A 24757-nucleotide genomic window follows, 5' to 3' on the forward strand; every position below is an offset into this window, starting at 1 on the left:
ATGTTCAAGTTGGCATTCCCCAAAGTGGTTTTAACAGCTGTTGAACTGAGGTGTTTCTTATAACCCTCTGCTGCAGTGCTTCTGGATCTGCAGTGGAGAAAGAATCTGCAAAATGAACTGTGGGTATTCTGAATTTCTATGGGACTATGCATAAGCCTAACCATCTTCAGGAATTTGGAGACAAGATAGTTGATGTTATCCGAAATACAGTATGGCCAGCTGGAATTTACTTTTAGGGCATTTTTTTAAATTGATCAAGGGCAGTTGCTTGTCACAGTCTATGTTACAGCTGAGGCAGCCAGGATACACAGAGTATTGCCATACAATTTCAGAAGGTTTTAAGCATTTGCCCACACAGAGTAACACCTCACCTCATTAGAAGACTTCAAGCATCTGCCCATACAGAATAACATCATATCACTTCAGAGGGCTGCAAGCATCTCCCTTCTTGTTCTTTAGCCCAGCCTGTTGATGCACTGCACCTGAGTGCCCTCTGCTCCCTTTGGTAGTTGCTCAGTGCCCCTGGGCACTCCATGGCTCATTGCTGTCAGTGCTGCTCACCTGCTGCCACAGCTGTAACCCACTCCCAATTACCACAAACTGTGTCCCTACAGTTGTTTATTCAAACTACTTTCTTATAATGTTTTTTCTGTGTAGCAGTAACTGAGAGAAGGAAATTTTTTTTTGTTTTTTAATTTAGTTACTATTTGAGTTTCTCCACACTCAGTTGTGGTCTTATATTATTGTTGTGGTCTTATACGTGGTCAAGTGCTCTTATTTTTACCATTTAAATTGATATTCCTTTCTAATTTAAGTTCTGGCTAGAGGAGGAAATGCTTTTGTTAATGTAGAAATGCATTTGAAGTGAGTCTGTAATTTGTTTTTTTCCTTAAGTTTTTTTTTTTTAAGTGTTTATTTAGTTTCCTTAAATGATGAGCATTTCTGTACACATGGCACTTCCCCTTGAGTGGCAGCTTCCATGTGGAAGAGTTGTCACTCTTGTCATGTAAAAACAAGCTCCACATAGCTCTCCTTTGCGGAAAGCTGCAGCAGCATCTGGATGCTGCCTGCTGTCCTGACAAACACTTTGGATACTGATGTGGAGGTAAATCCACACAAAATGTTATGGCTGGTAAATTTAATCTTCAGCCTTTGTCCCTCTTTGCCTTATCTTCCCCTCAAGTGCTGTGTGCTTTTGCTCTTATCTGGGAACAACAGCAGTTCTTCTCAGTTAATGGAAAAGAAATCCTGCAGCAGTTGCTCACATGGAAAAATGGTTTTATAAAGCATTTGGATACTTTTGACTGCGGCACATTCTGCTCTGTGCTGTTCTAGCTCAGCCCTGCCCTCTCTCAGTAGTCACTTGCCAATTTCTTGCTGTTTCCTTCTTCCCCCTGTGTCTCTTCTGCAGGCACCTCAAGGCTTGTGTACTCCAGGGAAGCACGAAATCCTTAACAACAATTATTATCTCACTGCTGTGTGTCACCAACCTTTAGGAGAAGCATTCTTTGTGCTGGACACCTCTCTGCTGGGTGAGGAGCAGAGTGAGCCCTCAGCTCTCAGGCACAGCTCCCTGTGAACAGGGACATTATCCTAAGAACAGGCTGGAATCAGCATGCACCCCCTTTGGACTGCCAAGCTGCCAAGTCACTGTGCCCTGTTGCAGCAGAGCTGCTGCTGAGAACTGCGTCAGAAAACCTGACACAGCAGCTGCTTCTTCCTGCAAACACATTTAAGCTGCTGCTTAAGTAAATGGCTTAGGAAAATAAGCACCTTATCCCCAAGTCGTTTTCCATTTCCATTTATTTTACAAGGCGTCGTTCACACAATGATAACAAGGTACTGATCTAACAATTCTGTAACAATTAAAAAAGTAAACATTTGTTGTGACCAGGTACATTGAATTGCACTTTTAATAACAAGCATTACACTTATATTTCCATTTTGCACTTTATGTAATACATGGATGTGTTACCCAAGTAGTGGTAGTACTGAATGGTTCTCAGTTGGAAAACTTCATTGTCATGGAGTCAGAGCTTTGGAGCTGCTCTGTTTTCAGTCTGCTGGAGCGAATCCACCTTAATGGCAGACACAGAGGGAGATGATTATGCTTGATTAGAAATTTTCTACATTCATCTGTCATCTTTTCCCAGTTCAAAGAAGCCAGAGCATCTTCTTCCATAGGAAAGCAAGAGTTCCTAAAGCTCAAGAGAGCTCCTGGCACAGCTTTCAAGGGTGCTATAGCAGAATTGCAAACCCAGGGGTTACTGAAAGGCAGGAATTGAGATCTGAAGAAAAATCTGGGAACATCTGCTGTGGTTTGCATTGGTAGTACCATCCGTGTATTATATAAAATACAAAAATAAGAGAAACTGTAAGGAAATTAGTACAGCCCAGGATTCTGGTGGTATCAAATGAAATTTATGACACCAAATCCTTTTGATGTATTTATCCCCTTGTCATTCTGTTTCTTATATATTATTCTATATGCAAGATATAGTTCTCCAAAGATACATATATATTCCTTTACAGGTTAAATAAAAGCAAGTCACACCAGAATAAGAAAATAATAAAAAGTAATATCCTAATTCTGTACCCATTTTTTGTTTTTCAGGTAAAAATAGCATGAAATACATTCAGTAGCAAAGCCATTGGGACCCAGGAGAAATGGAGAGCCCTGTATTCCTGGAGAATTGGCCTGTATGTGTTAAGTCACAATCCTGAAATAAACTGTGTAGACTGCTGACCTGGGACGGATCAGGTCTTGATCAATGCTGAGCATTATTTATCCAGTTGCAAATTCCTTGCATTTCCCAAAAGCCACCTGTGGATTAGCTCAGTTCTAAAGGCTGCTGTGACCTCCACCTCCCCTAACACCTGAGAGATCCAAACTTGAGTGTTTCATGTCTCCCCTTAGTGTTATTACCTGGAAGGAGCTAATGGGACAGTTCCCAGTAGGATATTAGCACAATAGAGTGAAAAATAAATTAGTTTTAACCTCTGTGTTTGCACATCTGGTGCAGCCCCTTCAGCAGGGTCCAGCTGGGACAGGGGGTGCTTGTCAGCCACAGCAGTCCCTCAGAGCTGAGGGAACACCTCTGCCCTCTCTTCACAATCAATCAGACATGACACTTACTATGGTTTTCTCTCCAGCAGCTGGAAGAACACCAGCACTGTAAGGTAAGAGTGCTTCTGGTATCAAAGCCAAGGTGTTTACGCTTAGGAGATGGGGCAGAAGTTGCCAATTATCCCTGAGTCTAACAGTAAATGAAAATCCTCTGAGTAAATGAAAATCACCTGATTATAGTTCTCCCATGCATACAAGTAGTTTCATGGATTTCACTGCAGCTACTTAGTAGAAGGACGGGAACAGCCCCACCTTGATCCTGTGGAGAAAGCATGGCATGTGACTGCCAAATGTTGATACTTTAGTGCCAGTAAATGGAGATTTTTATTTGCTCCTAAACTACAACTTTCAGTCAATGAGTGGCATCAGGACCCTGAAGTCAATGGGGCACTTCGTGCTTTGTGAAGGGGCTGAACTCTTGCAATTCTTGATTTTTTATCTCCATCTCTCCTTGTAAATGGCTGGCTTTATTTCAAGTTGTTCTTAACACAGTAGCAGAGATGATCATTTATCTTCAAAGAAATTTCAAGGGCCAACTAAGAGAAGTCATTTAAAACATCTAACAACGAAAAAAATACTGCATACCTGTGTAAACACTTCAACTTAGTTGTAGTAATGTAACTCAGCTGTAGCCAATTAAATCCTCATTAATGGGTGGGACAAGGGTGGGTTTGTCCACTGGCAGTACTGATTTCATGGCTGACCACCTTTCCTGAGACTGTTTCTGCCAAACCCTAATGCAGATGCACCTCAGGGATTTCACAGTTTCTTGGCTTCTCTACACATGGTATTTTATTTTTTTCTTTTTATTCCTCTCCAGGTACATTTAGAAATGTAAACTAAGTGGAATAAGTCCTATTACTTTAGAATATTAAGTTTGGTTCACAAAGATAATACAAGACTAGTTCACAAAAGTACCACATAACTAAATCAGCCTTGCTTCATTTAGCCTGTAAAGTGTTACAGTCAAAGGAAAACCAACATTTTAAAGTGAAAAGAAGGACTTTCCCCCCCCCCCATATTGGGCATCACAGGAAGAGATTATAGTCCAACAAGATAAAAGTTGTAGTAAAAATATTCTTTGGAGGTTTGTTCCTAATCAAAGTAAAGACTTTATTTCAGAATGGTGCATTCTTAATAAAATTTAAAAATAGGTTTTAGTTCCACATATCTATTTATAAAATTCTAATTAATTTCAATAAAAGTTTGATCTGAACACATAGTTTACTACAGACTCAGGGAAAAAAGGTTGATCACTGCAGACTTAGGAGCTATGTTAGCTGTTCCAGTGCCACATGGAAACAACAGTTTCAGTGAGACCTTGATGATGTTTTCTGCTGAAAAGCTGAGCAATAAGCTAGCTATCCGTGACAAATCCACCAAGGATATGTGTGTAGGTGGTTCTGTCACTAAGAGATCTCTTTTCTTGCAGGAAACTAAATTTCCCAATAGCATCTCCCGTCAGCAGATAGAATTTTAGCTTGCCTGGTTTAACCATGGAGTCCTGCTCCTTTCCTTCCTTCTGAATATTTATCAACATAATGCCATAGAGCTATTTTCTTACTCTTTCAGTATATGCTGAGAAGATGCAGTTTCCACCTAAATGTTAATCTTCCAAATGCCAATGCTACAAATGCTACCTTGGATCTACAGCTGGAAGGTGGAAATTGTTTAGTGCCTTTAGGGTCATTGCTTTCTGAAACTTCCTTTGGGTGAGGTAAGCCAGCTTCCACCTGTACAAGGGCTTGAACTCATCATGGCTAGCAGGTAGCAAAAGCTCAACTTCCAAAGTCAGAAAGCAGCTACACTGAGAAAATGGATGTTGTGCCAAAGCTCATTCTGTGAAAAGTGGTGACCTTATTTACCAGTTCCTTTTTGATGAATTTGGAGAGTCCCACTCCCATGATCTGCTCATTGGACCCTTTGAGGTGATTTAACTCATTCACTTGACAAAAGATAAACTGTAGGGGGATAAATCCACCCACATCTTCTTTTGTTGTTGTTTTTGATTATCTCCAGTATGTACTACAAGGACAAGGGACAGGACTGTACAATGGGTGAGCAGGAGTGAGCTCTTAACTCATCTGCTCAGGGAATCACAGCCTAACACATTTCTTTACTCATTCTTACTGAACTTTTCCAATCATGGTTTTAAATCCACTTGTAAGTATCATTTAAGATAAATGAAATGAGAAATTCAGACACTTGTCAAATAACCAGTTCCCCTCATAGGCACAGTACTCTCAAATGCAACAATCAGATGTTCACCAGGTCTCCTTAAATGTCACTTCAGATTTATTATGAATTCAGATTCACATTCTGAATGTGAAACAGAGCTGGTAAGTGAATGACTAACATTGGTTTAGTCAGTTGAGAGAATGGAAACATTTATGCAAATATTATGAGCAAGACAGTGACAAGGGAAAAAGACCTTTGATAACATTTGCAAAAGAAACACCTTCTATTTTTTCCCCTTTTGTTCCTCACTGTAATAATAATTACAGATAATCACTGTCTTGAAGGTACATTTTAAAATATTAAAGTTTTTAACCCCTTATTCTTAGAAGAGAGAATTGTGTCAGGATGGTGATTATATTTTGATCTTGACTTCTATCAGCTGACTGCCTTTTGGAATTTTTCCTTTGGCACTGGTAACATTAAATTAGTACTACCCTGTCGAAAATAATTCACAATTATGCTTGACAACAAAGCACAAGATGGGTATTATTAAATTTTATTGTACAAAACTGACAATGTATGGCATTCCTTAGAATTAAAAAAAAAAAAAAGGATCAAAACAGAACTAGTGTCCCTGGAAAAATATTGTAAATGAAACAATTAATACACAACATTTAGTCCAGCAATGACATTTACCTGCAAGACCATCTTGAGACATGACACGTATGATTAAAAAAATATTCCATCAGTTCAAGCAATAGTTTAATTTTCCATGAAATAAGTATTTCTATGAACACTTTATGTTTAGTCAAAACAAATGCTTTTGAACTTTCTTACCTTAAGAGATATAAAACAACCAGACAGGTCTGGGAATCACCAGAGAAGTCTACCCCCACAGGAAAGTCTAGGGCTTGTATTCCACTTGAAAATGCTTGTTTTTATAAAAATAATAATACCAACAAAGTGTTTCCTAGCCAAACACTTCTAGCAAACAGATCTCATTTCTATGGTATTTTATTCATCAGTGCAGCACAAGCCTCTTGGGTGTTTTATTTGATACCTCATTTCTGTGTCAAATTTGGAATCTGAATATAGACCCAGGGCAGAGTTTTCGTTACTTTTATTCACAAAACCTACCCTTTATTGCACAGGATTTACAAAAGGTCAAAACCATGCAAGTTCTCTGCTCTGCTTCTCAGCAAAAACATCAAATAAGTGTCAAAATGGTTCTCCCTGTATCCCAGTGGAAGGAATTGTTCCTTGGAATTCTTAATATAAACATGAATTTAAAAAAGGGAACTAGGGAACTTTAGTTAAATTCCAGTTGGGCTGTAAATAGCTTTTAAACAACGGTGTTACAAAAACTGCACTACTTGTATTTTTGAAGAAAAACCAATCCAAAGGAAGGAGTTGTAAGGGAAGCTCATAGCAATTGTGCCAGGAGAGCACAAGCCTACCTTTGCTATGGCCTAAGCTTTACAAAAAGTGCTTCTCTGCAGGATGCAGTTGCTGGGATAAACTTCTGAGATGGTCCCAGGGCCTAAGTTATCCTCAATGTCTTACACTGTGCTTTCTAGGGAGAGATTATTCTGCAGTACTGTACATTTTCCATTCTCTCTCTTCCTCCAGAAGAAAAAGCTTCTATGCAAGACAATAATAATTTCAAATTAGATGTGTATTAAAGACCTAGTTTTGAAATATTTATTTAACATCTAGTCATATAAAATAAAGTGTAAAAGTATGAAGGTATCAGAACGTGGCTTTCAGCAAGGCAGTATGGGAAGTAGGAACTCAACATAAACCAGGGCTTTTTTTCCCCCCTTTGAAAAAGGGTCACATCAGAAAATGAATGAAGAACACTGAAGAATTTCACTTCAAGCCTGCACTCCTGCCTCGTTGTCCTTTGCCCAGGAGGAGAGACCAGTGGAAGAATCCTCCCAGGTTTGTGTTGTTCTTTGTGCTCTGGGGCCGGCCGTGGCTGGACTATGTGCTGCCCTCTCTGGGAGGCACCGGCGGCTGCGGCGGCGGCGGTGCCTGTGTGCCTGTGGCCGTTTTGATAGAGTTCAGCGTTTTGCTAAACCAAGAGTTTTTGGCAGCTTGGATTTCATTCATAAGGGCTCCTCTCTGGTGCTCCAGCTCCTAAGAAAGCAGAATAGTCAGAATGGATCAAAACCTCATTAATTAACAAAGAAGCATCTTCACACTCAGTCCCTGCAGTCCGGCACTTACTTCCCTTGCAATCTCCCAGGCACTGGGGAGAGAAGACATTCAAACTGCTGAAACAGCACAAGATATTTAGACACACACAAAATCATCCTCTTCTTTTTAAGACAGCTTTTTTTTTTTTTTTGGAAGTTCAGATATACAGGCATGCAGGTATGTGCTCCCTTTTGGAACAATTTTTTGTGTAATTCAGAACAATTTTGGACTGAGCATAAGGTTAAGGTGACCACCCTGCTGTACTTGGACCAATTTTTTGTATGATTCAAAATAATCTTGGGCTGAGCATGAGGTTAAGGTGACCACCCTGCTGTACTTGGACCAATTTTTTGTATGATTCAAAATAATCTTGGGCTGAGCATGAGGTTAAGGTGTCCACCCTGCTGTACTTGGATTCCACGTACCTGAATTTTGCACTTGGCTTCCACGAGCTGCAGTTTGGTCTGTGCAAGCTCCAGCTCCATCTCTCTCAGCTGCTTCTTCAGTGCATCCTTCTCATCGTCTGTCTCGATGCCTTTGTTGTCCGTGCTTACAGCAGGCACCTTCAGTGCCCCCTCCTTGCTGAAAATCTCACTGCAGTGTTTGCAGGCCATCACTTTGCCCTGAAATACCCAGAAAGCTCATTCTTAATCCATGTTACAGGAGTTGCTCTACTTCCTGGAAGAGCTATTTTACTTGTCAGACTGCCTCAATCTCAAATCATCTAGTACTGCAGTTTTTATAATTGGCATGAAAAGAATTTGAGTAGTTCATGAACAATTTCCAGGGTACGTTAACCAGTATAAAAATTCCTAAAATTTACGTAGTATGCTCTAAGCACACAGACTTTGCTTCTATATTAGAGTCTTCTTGCTACCAAAGCTTTGTAATATTTATGTCAGCACAACTCAGAAGAGTAAATTATGTCTGAGTAGATGAAACAGCTAGCCAGGCTTGCATAGACTAAATCAGGCTATTGAGCTATTTCAGCAGAATACAGGAACATCAATCCTAGAATTATTTTATTATCAATAACATTATAAAGTCACCAAAAAGTAACAAATCTAGTTCAGATTGAGTACTAAAGAAATATATAGAAGCTACAGCATAGGGTAAACAACTCTGCCTAGTCAGAATTATTATTATTACTAATATTATTATTATTACCACCTATCAGGAAACTTTTAACTCTTATGTAGGTGTTCCTGGTAAGAGTTTAGAGAGGGGAGAGGAGCCCCTGTGTATATTCTGGGGATGACCCTAGCTGTGCCATTTAGTTTATTTACTTAAACCAATTCTACTTTAATTACAGAGACCCAAATGTATAAACTTTGTCCAATCTGGCCAATTCCAATCCCTCTGCTGTGCACACTTGATAAACAACATGTTTTGTCTTCTTTTTTTTCCCATTTAATAAAAACATCCAAGTAAATATTGTTTTCTCTACGTTTTTACCAGAACCATATATTTCAACAGCAAAAAGAAAAGCCAAGTACTAAATACATTTCCAGTTTGAGAGTTCCACAGTCTCTGATGCAAGAAAAAGAACCATGAAAGGAAATAAACCCTTTCCTTGTTTACATCTGCTGAAAAATGCATGTGGGCCTATGTGTTTTAAGTTCAGCTCCCATTTCAGTTCTGTACCCCTGGCATTCAGCAACACCCGCGTCAGAAACACCCCCTGTGCAGAGACATTGTTCTCACCTTCACAACTTCCAGTTCATCCTTACTGGCTGCTTGTTGCTTCTCCAGCCTGGTGCTCAGCTGGGAACAAATCTGGAGCAGAGAAAGCAGTCTCTTAGCTCAAGTTTATTATGCTGAAGTGGAATCTGTGTGGTTTTTAACAAGGGTTTTTGCTAGAACCAACATTTCTTAAATTCTGCCTCAGTATATGCATTCCCCCTGTAACAACTCCACTGCTGCTGCTAATGATAAAAATCCAGCAGTATTCAATACAGAACCAGCATACAGAGACAGGGACATTTTATGGATGAGTTGGTTTATGATGTTTGTACTGCATTATGTCACAAAGTACAGAAGCATTCACCCTACAGTACTAAAATTAGCTGAAAGACAGGTTATTCCTGACTGCCTAATTAGGAGACTATTAGGAAAGCCACAAAAAGATTTATGACAAATTACAACATTGCTCTCTGAAAGCCTGAAAGGTGGAGGTTGTTTGAAGGATGAGATCTGCAATGCTGAAAATTCAGCTCTTGTAACAGGTTGAAAGAAGAAATATGAGAGAGGGTCTCTGGAATAGTACCTGTTTATACTCTGCAATAATGGCTGTGGTTTTCTTGATCTCAGATTCTGCCTTCTCCAGCTGCTTCCTGAAGACTTCCTTCAGCTAGAGATTGAAGGAGAGAAGTTACACAGTACACTGACAGAACTTCCCAAAACGTGTCATCAGATTGTTTTCTTTGTGTCTGGCTGTGTTTACAACAACTCTACAGCTGCTGCTTATGAAATTCCAGTTCTCAGACAAGTGTCTGATTTACTCAGTTTACAAATACTGATTATATCAGCGATAACCAAGAAGTCTATACTGTGGTTATAACCTTTATCTCTGGTTAGAGAACTCTCCTGTAACTTAATTCCCATTCTCTGTGTTAAATGGTGGTATATCATGGCCCACAGAACACAAAGAAAAGCATTACTATTAAGTGGGGTTTACTGATTTAATTGTTGTTTTTCTGCACACTGTCACAGCAGGTTTGGCCAGATTGTTTGTTTGTTTGCAGATGGAACAAGAAGAATCTCTCAACACTGTCATTTCCATAGCAGGAAGAAAAAAAATCTGTTTGGGTCTGTGACACTGAGTGAAAACACAGCTAACTCATCCTCCTTCAGAACTACTCCACTTGGAGAGGCCTTGGAGTAGGAAAAAAAGCTCACTGCCTTACTTATGGCAAACAGAGAGCTCCATTTTAGAGAGACACAATGAATTAACATTAATTGTTGCAGTCACTGTTGCCAAAGAGCAAAAATAAAAATCAAGGTATCACTTTCGAAATCTGCATGTTAGATATATAGGATTACAGAGCAAAGACTGAGAATTTTGCAGCTGAGTAGAAACCAGGTTTAGTCAGCAAAATTCTCCCACCCCTGTTCTTCTGCTGTTGGCTTCAGGCAGGAAGTGCCTGATTATATTATATTATTTAAGTGATCCAGCAGCTGAATCCAGAATGGGCTCTTACAAGGCAACAACTCCTCCGGCTCCTTCATTTTGATGTTTAAGAGGTCTGATCTGGTGAGGCCTCACTTGGAGTATTGTATCCAGTTCTGGGCCCCTCACTTTAGGAGGGACGTTGAGATGCTTGAGAGTGTCCAAAGGAGAGCAACGAGGCTGGTGAGGGGCTTGGAACACAAGCCATATGAAGAACGACTGAGGGAGCTGGGGTTGTTCAGCCTGGAGAAAAGGAGACTCAGGGGCGACCTCATCGCTCTCTACAACTTCCTGAAGGGTGGCTGTGGTGAGCTGGGGGTCGGTCTTTTTCTCCGGGCAACAACAGATAGAACAAGAGGACACAGTCTCAAGCTGCGTCAAGGGAGATGCAAGTTAGAATTAAGAAGGAAGTATTTTACAGAAAGAGTGATCAGATACTGGAATCATCTACCCAGTGAGGTGGTGGAGTCATCATCCCTCGAAGAGTTCAAAAAAAGACTGGATGTGGCACTTGCTGCCATGATCTAGTTGAATTGTTAGAACATGGGTTGGACTTGATGATCTTATAGGTCTCTTCCAGTCTTGTATTTCTGTGATTCTGTGATCACATCTCCTTAGCTGAGACTGCTCACCACCAGTGACAACAATCATTACAATGCTTGGAAGAGGATAAGCTATGAAAAACTAAACATTCAAAGCTCAATTAAAAAAAAGAAAACTACTGAAAAATGTACTTTGGAAAAAATATTACCCTGGCACTACAAACTTTTACTTGAAACTGCATTTTGAAGACAAAATCATTTTCATGATTGCAACATATCCACACTTTTCTGCATATAATTTTTCTAACTAAATGGTAAAAGCTGGAGAATGCCTTACCTGAGCAGTTTCCTCTTCCTGCTTCCTTTTCTCTTCCTCAGTCTCCACTAGCTTCTGTTTGGTCACGAGAAGTTCCTTGTTCAAAACATCTGCTTTGTCTTCAGCCTGGAGTCAGAGACACTTGTGTAAGTCAGATGTTCTCTGTGCCAGTACAAACGCACTGGGATGTACAGCTCAGAAATACACCAGGTTCAGGTTTTAGCATTGCCTTTTCCTGCCTTCTAATGGCACATGTAACTTTTTGATATGAAATCCTCATTTACTGAATTATTTCACTGTGATTCAACACCTGTGCAAAAGGACCCTTAGGCCAATTGTTTACCTATGCCCAGGTGGCACATAAACAGATAATGTATCCTAGCACAAACAGTGATGTACAGAATTTTTGTTAGGAGCAATATTAATCTAAGTGAGGGCAGCACGATTTACCTCCTTTGTAACTTCAAATTACTCATCCCGTTTTTTAATCTGTGAGCAGAGAAAACATAACTGTAAAATACTTAGGTGCATTGTACCCTACAAAGTGATCAGGCAAAGGCAAGTGTAAGAGACTATCAGGACCACCAGGAAAATGGTTTATTGGTGCAAATAAGTATGATGTGAAGAAACCTGATAAGTGAGAATATAATTTTCTCTGGAAGGACCAAGCTTGTGGTGGCACACACTGGGAATCCTTTGTTTTTGTGAGCACTGTCCTCACTGATCATCAGGAGAGAAATTCCAATATATCCAAACATTTTTCAATGTTTGGATTTATTCTGTAGGCCTCCCCAGCTGGAAACACACAAAGCAGTCACCACCCTTCCTGTTCAGTAATGAAGTCCAGACAGGAAATTGATGTGGCCAATTAACACTGACTTTGCTGAAATTACAGGAGGGAAAAGGGCATTGGAAACAAGTAACCATATAGAACTTGTCTCTGAGCTGAAGTTTGGTTTTCTACTGCTGTGGTGGTATAAGCCCTTCTGCTACAGTAATAATGATTAATGAGGATATTAGTGGTGTTTGAGGGCAGCAGAACCAGCTCCACCATCTCTATGACTGAAGAGATGGATTAAGGATTTCTTCATTGCTAAGTGTGTATAAGGTGTATGGGAGAGGAAAGGAAAACAAATGGTGCAAGAATGGAAAATTGATGAAATTAACATCTTAGAACAAAAGTATTTAGGGATTACAAGGATATTTATGATGAAAGACCTGTTTAAGATATGCTTTGAAGGAACTTCAAATTTTTCCTCCTTTTTTGTGCTCATTTCAGTTTCTCCTAGCACCTGCAGTGTAGAAAGAGAGGGTTGAATGTGTGGTTCTCTGAAAACCATTGTGTCTGGGGCAAAGGGCTCTGAAAGCTGCTGCCCTCCACATTCCAGTCTCCACAGGGAACACCAGCAGTTATCAGTGAACACCCAGGAGGCCGTTGAATTTTTGGTGCTGTGCCACTTCATTATCTCTGAATTTTGTTGGCTGTACTAGAAGTGCTGTGAAAAACAGATCCACACAGACATTTTGCAATGTTTGAAACTACTCTCCCAAGAACTACATGACACCTTTTTCAAGGAAATGTTTGTTCTTTGCTATCTGCCTAAAGGTTATGGCCTACATTTTCTAAACTATCCCCAACGGAGGAGATGCAATCAGTCTGGGCCAGACCCCACTGAGTGCCTAAAGTGGCACATGGAAATACAGCTGAGCACAGCTAGGAGTGAGGCTGTCAGGAAAATAAAGGCAAAAATAATTACACTTTGAATGTGTTCATGCTTCCACTTGAGCACAAAGCAGGGCTCCTCCTGAGCTGGGAGCCAGCTCAGTTCCCCTTACCTGGTCCAGGTCATTCCTTAAGGCAATTTTGCTGGTCACAAGCTCATGGGCAAGGTCATCGTTCTCCTGCTCCAGCCTCATGCTTGCTTCTTGGAGCCTGCGGTTTTCCCTCTGTGCAAAGAGAGGAACAACCAGGAAAGGAAATTAACCCTCAGGAAGAGCAATGAGCAAGTGCATGGTGTGTGCCAAACACTGAGAAGGCAGGAGTGCACATTAAAGACAGGACTGCTGCTCTGGGAAACAACAGTGAATTAAGCCAGCAGTGCAAATGCAGCTATTCCACTTCCATCCCACTGGTTTGTGATGTGTAAGGGACACACTGATTGTAGTGTTTCCCTGTCAAAAATAAACACTAATCTCTCCACAAAAGCACTTGCTCATCATCTAAAGACATCAGGCAGATAAATCCCACCCAGCAGCAGCGAACAGGGACCAATTAACAGTTACTCATAATAATGCTTCCAAGCAAAGTAGAAAGCTGCCCTGCTCCACTTTACAAAATCCTGCCTGCAGGGATCCATAAAAATAGTCCACTTTGTAGGTGAGGCAGTGCCAACTTCCCCTCTCCTGTGGGGCCAGCAAAGAACAGCATTCAGCAGGGAACTCCCTACAGCTCCAACATCCTGTATCACCATTTGTGCACTGCTCTGCACCTCCTGCCAGTGACACCAGAGTGTACCTCATAGTGCCAGGTGGAGGGGGAGCTCAGCCCTCAGCCCAGCACCTGCTGGGGGCAGTAACAAGAACACAAAATGCAAAACCTGGAGGCTGCAGGCTCTTGCTTCACTGCCCTCCCTACCCACTCCACATAGGTAGAAATGACTATCTGGAGCATTAACAGGAGAATGAACAGTCATTCACATCTTTTAGAAATCTGTGTCTGCCGCTCTAGAGCTGAGAAAAAGAACCATATTCAAAAGATGCCTGTGGGTCAGTGGACTTCTGGGGGTTAAACATCAAATACAACTCCTCATTTTCAGAAGAACACAGCCAGGTGGGACAGACAAGAGGTGCCTTCCTCCAAATGGATTTTTAAGAGAAAAAAAACTGTGCTGGCTGTCCATCACTGTCTATCTTTTATACCAAACAGGCTGCAAAGGGAATCTCTGCATTATGGAAATTCAAGGAAAAGCACCACGTTCATATGGAAACTCATAGGTGGAAACACAAAAACCTATATGCTGAGATTTCAAAAAGGACTTTATAACTATAGATAAAGATAACTATGTTCTCCAAAACAGAACAGTCAAAGTCCAAATATATCAATTAAAGTCCATTATATATAATAACATATATATTAGCTCTTGTAACATTTTTCAAGAGTTGTTCAGTGAATGCATTCCTACAAAATTATTTCTTGCATAAGTTATTCACCTGTTTTCACTTCTTCCTATTCACCAGCTAAGAAATTGCAATTTTTTTTTCTGTTGCAAGCAGATTTTGCATGTTCGCCTTAAACAAAACCAGGAGCTCTAAGAGAATGCAAATAAAGGTCTCTTCTGTGTGGGAACTTCCTCTGTGGCAGGAAGTGGAACCTCTATAAATTTTCTCTTGTTAATGTGACCCTATTGTGTAACTAGAATAGGCACTGCCCTGTACAGGGAAGTAAGATGGTTTCCCTTCCAAAAGATTGTACTTTGAATAACTTGTTTTGTACAGAAGCTAAATAAAATGCCTTTGTCTTAACACAGCTAAAATAACCAGTTCTAAAACACACACAACTTTAGGGATCTTTCTTATTTTAAATGCACTTTAGTCTGTTTGATACAAGGAATTTTAAAAATTAAAGTAAAATTTTTCTGTAAACGTAATATAAGCTTTAAAGTGTAAAACCAAATTGCAGTCAATAATGATAATACTAATAACATCTCTAACACATAAAGATGTGTTTTGTTCAGACCATCTTAGAAATGCTGATTTTTACAGACACGGCTCTGCTGGTTGTCAGAACCTGAGTTCACCTAAAACTTGAGACCTGAGTCAGACCAGGCTCTGCAGCACCAATACCTTTCCACAGGGATGTTGCTTAGAAGAAGAAAGCAGCAAATTCTTATGACTTTGACAAAATAACCAAGTTGGCTTTGCCATTTTTGCACTGTCTTTGCCAAAAGCTTCAGTGTCTGCCAAGCAAGGCACGCAGTGTGAGCTGAGAGTTCCTGCTTTGCATTCGCAGACAAGTGGGTAAGCAAGCTCTGTGCTTGGAAATGCACTATCCTCCTCTTAAACCAGGATTCACATGCCAGGTTGGAAATGAGTTAAAGATCTCTTACCTTGGGCATTCAGTCAATAGCTACAGGATGTTTTTAGCTCATTCACCAAACTCCAGCTGAAAGGCTCTCACAGGACCACCTTTACTCCTCCTCCACCCAGGGCAGAATGCCTGATTAGCTGGTTTGTCTTTCTCAGCTCCTCCCCCCAGGTCCAGCAGTGTAAAACTGCCTCCCTTCTCAGGAGGAAACTCTTTAGTCTGCCTAAGTCTAAATAAAAACTAACAGGACACAGTAAAGACAGAAAGAGCAAACAGCGCTCTTCACATGCAGCAAACTATCTCCATAGGCTGTGAAATGTTTAGAGTTTTATGAAATATGCTCACAATGACAAAGTTCAGCAGATGGAGCTGGTCTGTCACAGCAGGACTCACATCAGAGGCAGCATTTGTAATGGCATCAGCCAACTAGTCAGACCTGCTAGTTGTCCCTGGTGTAAACAGATAGCTTCCTGCCTCCTCTCCACAACACTACATTTACTATGACAACCATTTCCTTCTCCTCAGTCTCAGAAACTGCTCAGTTTCTACAGTAAAATAACAGATCTCTCCTTCCCAAATTCCTCCTCCTGGTTACTGAAGGTGGTTGGTGAACTCAGGTTAGCTTTTAAAAGGAGGATACTGCATTTCCAAAGAGGACAAACAAAGCTGATACACACAAACATAAATCAACTTACCTCCTGTAAAGTCACAGACCAAATACTGCTTTCAACCATTGGTGTAAACACAGTGAAAACAGGATATAAAGACATTTCTAATACAAAAAAAAAAGTTGCTTATTCTTCATTGAGTTTTTTGTTATGAGTTTTAGAGAGAGATGCTCCCGCTTCCATCACACACTGGGTGGAAAGAATATGACAAACTCGAAAGCAGTAGGCAAGCCTCAGTTCAGGATGACTGAAAGGCTGAACTCCACCCTCTGCTCCATTCCAGGCTGCATCAAGGAACAATTCCTGAGGAGATTAGTGGCCATGATGCATCCTCTCTGAGCTGTACAAGTGGGGTGTAATGAGTCACCAACCTCCTTAAGCAATTCTGTTTCTGTTCAGCAACACCCTGTGCTGGCTCAGGGAGGGTTAGTTTCCTTCATGGTGGTTAGTACATGTTGGCTTTGTGCTGGAAAAGGTGTTGATAGGACAGAGATGGTTTGGTTATTGCTGAGCAGGGCTTGCACAGAGCCAAGGCCTTTTCTGCTTCTTGTAGCTCCTCACCAGTGAGGGGCTGGGGATACACACCAGGCTGGGAGGAGGCACAGCTGATCCCACCTGTCCCCAAGGGACAGTCCAGCCCACATGGCACCAGGCTGAGTGTGTAAAGCAGGGAGAAAAAGAAAGAGGGGGAACCTTGGAGTGATGGCATTTGGCTTCTCAAGTCACTGGTATGTGTGATGGAGCACTGCTTTCCTGGAGATGGCTAAACAACCACCTGCCTGTGGGAAGGGGTGGCTGAGTTCCTTGTTTTCCTTTATCTACTGACCTGCCTTCATCTCAACCCACAAACCCACATGTTTTGTCACTATTATTCTGGGGGATTCTCTCCCCCAACCTTGTGGTGGAGTGAGCAAGCAGCTGCCTGAGTTAAATCAAGACATCCAAACCCCAAATCTCTGACTGTGAACAGCTCCTCAATGATGGAACAAAAACATTATTAAAATTCACTTTCTGGATGTGACCAAACTGAGGTCTTCATAAACCCAATGGAAAGGGCCCTTGATGTTGGAGGAGCTCCAAAGAAAAATCCTGTGAGCCTCCATCCAGAAACCCAAAAAGCTTTTACAGCAAGTGATCCAGGGAAGCCTCTCAAGGTAAGCAACACAGAGGCTCCTGGAGGCAGCTGTGTTTTCTGTTTGGTGACTCTGGAGAAGCATTCCCCAAAGTGCCCCAGCACAAGTTTTAAATAAACAACAATGTCCCACAGCAAAACTCAACATGATTTTCCTCATGGTTAACATTCACTTGCCCTGACTGAAAAAAAATGATCAGTGTATTAATTTTTGCTTCCCCTTCAAAACACAGAGAAGGCTGTTACAGAGAAGGCTATTATGTCCAAATTACACATTTATTCACACAACTTCTCCATTGCACAAGGAGGTCGACAGAGGAAAAGGTGGAACAGAACAGCAGCATCTGCTTGCAAAACTCCAGCCTTTCTTTGTACAACTACTTCCTCTTTATTTTAAACCAGTTCCCAGGCTCACTTCTGGAATTTTCTCATCAAGTCAACCCAAATCTTGTTACATGAGGCATTCTCAAACACAGAAGAAAACTCCATAATATTTAGAAAAACATCAACCTGAAATCTATTACTATTTTTTTACACATATGACTCACTTTTCTTCCTAGCTTCTATAGGGAAATTTTTAATTTAACTAAAAGTTACAAAATTTGGTGATGAACAACAGTTTAGAACATATTTCACTTTTGCACCTTTTAAAAATCTGACAAAAATATGATAATTTGTTATAAACAATGGAAAATAAAGCAAAAACATCGCCAGAAAAACTTGCACTTTTCCTAAATAATACTGGTAAATACAGAACAAAACAAACACCAAAATAATGGCACTCTTTGATACTGTTCTTCTGGTAAATCAAACCCCAACATGTAAAACACATGCTGGGCAGGAACTGCTGTGTTTAACACAGCTCATGGGAGCAGATGAACTGAACCCGTCAGGCAAACACAGCTGGTTCCTGGGCCAGGCACTGCAATCCCAGCCCATCTCCCTCTCTCTCAAGAGGCCATCAGAGACTTCCTCTGAGGGCTGTGTTATAGGGAGGTGACACTCAGACATCCTTCATCTCTGCAGCTCACTACACCCATGGGCCTGACAAATTCCTGCTGGTAACAACAACCGTAAAAACTATAGCTAAAAACTATCAATTGATTTAAAGCTCTTTTGCTTCCTGACCCATATGAGGGACATCCTGCAGGGATCTCTACTCCAGTGATCCCATCCAAGAAACATCCCCTTCCTAGGCAGCAAAATCCTCACTTTTTTTTGGAATGGGAAACTATAAAAATGACAAGGTCATGGAGCACAGCCCACAGAGCAGGAGTTGACAGCAGAGCTGTGCTTGCAGGCAAGGCTGGCTTTTGTCCTTTCCCAAGCCAAGCCTGGCTGCTGGAAGCCTGGCAGAGGTGGTGCCCAAATGAAAAGCATCTCTGACCATGCAGGCTGCAGAGTGCTCTCCTAAAGGACAGGCAAAAAGCAAGGCTGGCTCTCCACGCGCTGCCTGGGAGGATCCACACAATGACATTTTCTTGCTGCCCTTTGGAAACACTCCTGAAATGTCAGTTCCTACAAAACCTCAACTTCACATATCAATAAAATCTAACAAGCAAGAAAAGGAACAAAGAACATTTACAAGCATTTTTCCATCAACTGAAAAACCTGTCCAGACTTTGAAGTTAATATGCAACTAACCTATTACAGGGACTGTCTAATCACAGCATCCTTAAGAGGATCAGACCCAACACAGCTTAATAAAAAAATCCACAGTGAAGTTCAGAAGCACAAGCCAAAACCCTGGGCTGTGATCCTGACTGTGACAGTGACTCACATCAACAGTGGCCCAAGAGTCACTTCCTATATCCTCATTTGCAGCTCGGGATAATGTTCTTCACAGTGCATTGACCAGGATTAACTAGTTAATATGCTTCCGCTGAGCTTTAAAGAACCCTTCTTTGTTTCCTAAGCATTATTTTAATTCCACAGTACTATAAGTGAACCACTAGGAAAATACTGAAGAGTTAATCAGCAGCCAGTTGTGTTTTTTTCCAAATAGGTCACACTTGCTATTGGTTCTCAGCAGCTACAGCACTTCTAAGTCTCATAAACAATAAAATCTCCACCTTTTGACAGCAAAAATCCTACACTTAAAATATAATTTTCTCACAGACAAATGCTTGAAAAAAACAAAAGAGTCAGTTTGACTTCGTACCTGTAAGTTTTCTTTGTCACATTTATGAATTAAGGCACACTCTCTCACCACAGATTTCCATTTTCTGAACGTGGTGCACTTCTCTTATGTTCACAGGCACTGTCAAGCCTGTTGCACTCTGTGTGATTTGATTATCCACCCCTCCCAGACCTGGAAGATCCCACAACAATCACAGTGGCACTGACATATTAAGGCACAATGAAGAACAGCAGGCAAACAGTACAAGGATATGTAAGAAATGTCAGTTCCCAGCTATCCTGGGCAGCAGGCACTAAAGTGCTTCACCTAGAGCAAACTGAATTGTTCCAAATAGAGGAAGGAATAACCACATCCCAAACTCTCAGTTAAGGCTGTGCCCAGAGGCAGAGCCTCCAGCACACAAAACCTATGGCAGCAGAACGTAGCTGTGACAATGAAAGCAAATACATTGTAAAGATAAGCAAAGCTGACCTGAAATTGAAGAACTGTTCTTTTTCAGTGAACTATCAAGCTATCATATTAACAACTGAACCTTATTTCTGTGCTCCTTTAAAGAGGAATATCCATCACTATTAATTCTATTGCAGTAGTACCTCAGGACCCCAGAAGAGCTCTGGGTCCCACAATTGGTTTTATCTTAACAAAAAAATTACTGAAGCTTGGTATAAACAGGAATGAATAATAAGGATTGTATCAGCCAAGGAAGAGTTCATCTTCCAAAGTCTCTGTGGATGCCACTGCACACAGCTTGCACTAGAACAATGTGTATTTTCTCCTTTCTGTGTCTGTAGCTGAATCACCCTTTGTTTCTGCGGCTCATGAAGATCTCCCGTAAAAGTGCAACAGCAGGAGAGTTACCTACAAACATATAAACTGAAAGAAGAAAAATATTATATGTGGCTACTTGCAGATGTCTTAAGAGTTACAAATTGTGATTGAAATATTCTTGGGAAAAAAAGACTAAGTCCAAATTTCAAAATGCTTATTCAAGAAAGGGGATGAGTTTGCCTTCACTTCCCTAAGGTCTGCATCCCTGGCACATCCCAGGGAGGTGAGCATGGTACATACACCTCTACTTAACTGCTGGAGACAGCTCACTCCTGGTGGGATTCACCAAATTCCCATAGAGCATCTCCCTACCTTGTATCTGTCCATAGGATCCTCCTGCTGCAGCTGGCTCTCTCGCATTGTTTGGTACTCTCTCTCATATTTCTTCAGCTTTTTCGTTGGCACCTGTGGAGCAGATTTGGGAAACATGCGTTTAAAAATGAGAGGAATGCTGGAAAAGCTGACTGAAAGCTCTCCCTACCAACAGGAAACTGAGGAAGTGCTGGAGAGCTGCTGCTGAATAAAGTCTCTTCCCCACTGTCCCCCCTCCCCTAGTCATTAAGCCCTGTCAAACACTTACCAATACAGCTCACATCAGAAATCTTTCTGTGCCCACTGCTGCTAATTATTCAGACATTTAAAGGGAAACAGGAGACATTTTAGTAAGACTAACAAGAAGAAAAAAAGCACAGACAAGTGGGAGAAGAGAAAAGCACATTTTGATACATATGATTCACCGAAACAATGCTTTAGCAAGACAACTGTTAAAAGTGAGATGAGAACAAAGGAGTGCTCATACAAAAGGACCAGACAATTCCCTGGGGGAGATCCAAGTAATGGTTTTATTGCTGAGAGAGTATTAATGTCTAAATTACAGCCTGTGACCAATGCCCTCATGAAGTCTGGCATCAGAGCCCTCCCAGGCACAGATGGAGATGCTGCAGTGCAAGCCAGCAGAGAGAGGTAGCTCAGAGAAATCACAAACAAATTTGGTAAACAGCCATGCAGAAAGGTCAAAACCCAGGCTGCTGGATCCTGGGAACACTTCCACTTCAAACACTGATCAGAAGGAGCCTGTGTTCTTTTCAGCAAAGCATGGGGAGCCTCTGCTTTCCCCTCACCTTCTGGTTGGGTATGCAGTGCTCCCATCTGTCCCTGGAGACCTCTGGCAGCATTACTCAGGTCACCTGCTGGCAGCTGGAGAGATCCCTACTGCCATGTACCACCAGGAGTATAAACACAGGCTCTCCTTGATCTGTCATGCAGATATTCCTATTGCCTGTATTGATCATGTTTAGCTGCCCCTGCTGTGAGGACATGCCACTGTCACCTTGCCTTAGGGCAAAAACTACAGCCAGTGAGCGGAGATCTGAGTTTCTGTGTAGTTTGGGAACTGTTTTCTCTTTGCTGGTTGGCAGCCCAATGCCTCTTTGCTCTGCAGCACCCAAAGGGACCAAGCAAGTGCTCAGCACTGCTGCAGAGGGAGGTGCAAGTAGCAAACATGAAACCCATGAGCTGCAAAGCATTAATAAAGCAGCACCAATTCCCACAATTACTGAGGGAACCTGAAATCAGCCCCCTTAAAGCAAACAAAGAGAAAATAGTAAACATAAAAACATGAAGTACATTGGGCAAACATACAAGAAAATTTCACTTTGATGACACTTAATAGGGCAAAACACCATGAAATGAAAGTGACTAAATAAGAGATGCTTTTATACCTTTCAACTGAATAATCCTCCTAACACAAACCCAGCCAACTTTGTCTTGGCTGCAGCCTGAAACTGTTGAGGCTATTTAATAATTGTAAGAATTAGAAATAATTTCAGTATAGTGTTTTAAATGAAACAAACCCATCCAAAGCATGCTCTATCCCATCCTTTCACCAGAATTACTGGACTTTCATTTAGAGAACCAGATCAAAGCTCTCCAGCTGAGGTGTGATAAGGACACCCTCCACAGTTCTCAGGTTCTGCTGTGGAGTTTTGTGCTCCACTATGCAACCACCAGGACATAAAGATAAATACGAGGGAGATTTTGTGGTGCAGCATGGCAGAAAGGCACAACACAGGTGTAACTTAGATGATGATTTGTTCAACCAAAGATGTTCCTGATTCGTGATGCTTTTCATTGAAACCTTTAAAGTGCATACAAGAACTAAGTTTCACTACACAGTGAGACAGACAAGACTTCAGTGAGTGCTTCAGTAAGAATCCTGCCATCGGACGGAACAAGAGATGAAAGATAGATTTTGTGTCTGTGAATTGATTTTGTGTGTGTAAATAGGGAGATAAAGGTGGAAAGTGAAGGTGAAGGTTGCAGAGTCCCAACCCTTTACCCCCCTATTCTTATGTGAGCAGTGCTGCTCCCTTTAGCTGGGCACTGGGTATTGGGGCCTTCCTCCTCTCACAACTACCAACCATTTCTTAAAGCCTGCTAATTCATTCCATCAACTCTTCTCATCTCTATGCTCTCCTCCCTTGTATTTCAGTTCCCAGCTGTGAGCAGGACCACGTGTGGGTGCTCTGGGGCCCTGGAGGGATCAGCTCCCTCATTCAGCACCAGAGCCATCCACAGCCACGGGCTGGGCTGAGGGTTGGCCTGGCACTCTCTCCAGCAAGGAATCAGCACAGCAACACTTTCCTGGGAATACAGACAGTAAATTATATCTGAAACAAGCATCAGATCATGCAAGCATCAGGCATGACATAGGAAACAGCTTCCAGCTCTTTGAAAGGTGATAGTGACTGATGTTAGTATCTATTTATGCTACAAACCTGAACTGGGAAGTACCTAAACACAGTAAAAATCATCTTAAGGGGAACTCCCACCACAAACCAGTCCAACTAATCCACTTATCTTGTAAAATAGAAACTGGAACAAGTATGCCCAAGAACTTTGGCAGGGACTACACAGCTACTGTCTATTCAGCCACATTTCTCAAAGGAGTTTGATAATTTATTACAGCACTTTCTTCTTCTGAGTATACACTAATAAATGGGAAAAAAATTTAAAAGCCCATTTCCATATTTCCCAATTTAATTGCCTGAAACAGTTTGTGAATTCAACAAGGGATTTCTCAGTAACCACTTCCATAACTAAGTGCACAGTGCTAGCTATGCTTCAGTCTTCATGAACTGATTCTGAACAAAGTGCTCATAAATTCTCTGTAAAAGCTTCTGCAATATTGATTCCTTTTTTCTTTCTTTAGCACCATGGGGTATATTGGCTTGAACTGATGCTTATCAAATTTAGGAGACTCTTACAGTGTATAAACATTCCTCATAATTGTTTATCTCAATATCTTATCTCATTGAATTGTTTTATTTTATTGCCTTCAAGTATAAAATCATGTTATAAGTAGTTATATGCAGGGAAACACCCATGCAGAGCATCTTAATAAAACATCCACACAGAAGAACTGAACAAGCAAAACCTCTTCCTGAAAAAACCCAATGGCACCAAATGCTTGAAGGACTCACTGCATGGTGGGAGAGAAACAAAACCACTTTGGTTTGAGCTGCCCCTGCTCAGACAGGGCTGCAGAGATTTGCTTCAGTTTCTGGCACTCCTGGGCATGGACAGTGCACATCAGCACCTGCTCAGCTTCAGGAGACCCTCCCTCACTCTGATTCCTTCAGCTGTTTACAGGCTGACCTTGCTGCATTCATAAATCACACCTATGACTGCTTCCTGCCCCGTGTTTTATTGCTGTAATGCAGCTGCAGCACTCAGAGCAGGCAGTTATGGCTCTGCTCATTTGACAGCCAAGGAAATGGAAGCAGAGATGGGAAGTGATTTCCTGAACATACTGCAGACAGCCAGAGGCTGATCCAGATAGTGAAACCCTATTACTTGATTTCTGATTTCCAGCACTGAGCAGGGGATCTGTTTCCCAGCTCCCCACTTCCTTTCTCTAGTATGCATTAACACTCCAAAAATACGTTGTCCCACCACATAAAAATGTAGCCAGCATTCTCTATCTCCTCACTCTTAACACTTTGTTCTCTCTAGTTCTCTATCAGTGTAAAAAAAAAAGAAAAAAAAAAGAGCAAATTAACAACCTGTGCAGTGCCTTCCTTTCTCATTCTTTGAAGCAAGCGAGACAATTTTCTGTTTCACTGGTGATGGATTTGCTTGGTAATTCCAGCTGAGGTGGGGGTCCTGTACCCCTGCAAAGAGGGGAGCCTCCCCAGCCTGCTTTGGGCGGGCACTGACAGTGACCACAGACACTGGAGCAGCCCAGCCCAGCCCAGCCTCCCTTTTATCCATCCCACACACCTGCCCGGCTGTGACCCCCAGCACAAGCCAGGCTCTCCCCACTGCTGCAAAGCAGGACCACTTCCAGTCTGGTGCCAGTTCACAGCCACAAGA

The 24757-nt window shown here is 41.6% G+C and overlaps 1 protein-coding gene across 10 annotated transcripts in view; it reads right to left on the minus strand.

The window, feature by feature from the left end:
* Positions 1 to 1815: 1815 nt before the first annotated feature.
* The window catches only part of RABGAP1L (RAB GTPase activating protein 1 like), a 229957-nt gene continuing 207015 nt past the window's right edge, over positions 1816 to 24757 (minus strand). For 8 of the 10 annotated variants that reach the window (XM_058808736.1, XM_058808733.1, XM_058808734.1 and 5 more), the window contains 7 exons: positions 20696 to 20788; positions 13368 to 13478; positions 11553 to 11657; positions 9771 to 9854; positions 9209 to 9280; positions 7930 to 8127; positions 1816 to 7444 (listed from right to left, as the gene is read on the minus strand). In XM_058808736.1, the coding sequence (XP_058664719.1) occupies positions 7289 to 7444; positions 7930 to 8127; positions 9209 to 9280; positions 9771 to 9854; positions 11553 to 11657; positions 13368 to 13478; positions 20696 to 20788 (819 nt within the window). In that variant the 3' untranslated portion in view covers positions 1816 to 7288. Of the gene's footprint in view, positions 7445 to 7929; positions 8128 to 9208; positions 9281 to 9770; positions 9855 to 11552; positions 11658 to 13367; positions 13479 to 16310; positions 16358 to 16941; positions 20429 to 20695; positions 20789 to 24757 lie in introns of those variants that run through there. The other 2 variants (XM_058808742.1, XM_058808737.1) reach the window with 2 other exon arrangements.

This window comes from Ammospiza caudacuta, chromosome 7, assembly GCF_027887145.1.
Source record: "Ammospiza caudacuta isolate bAmmCau1 chromosome 7, bAmmCau1.pri, whole genome shotgun sequence".
Taxonomy (NCBI): domain Eukaryota; kingdom Metazoa; phylum Chordata; class Aves; order Passeriformes; family Passerellidae; genus Ammospiza; species Ammospiza caudacuta.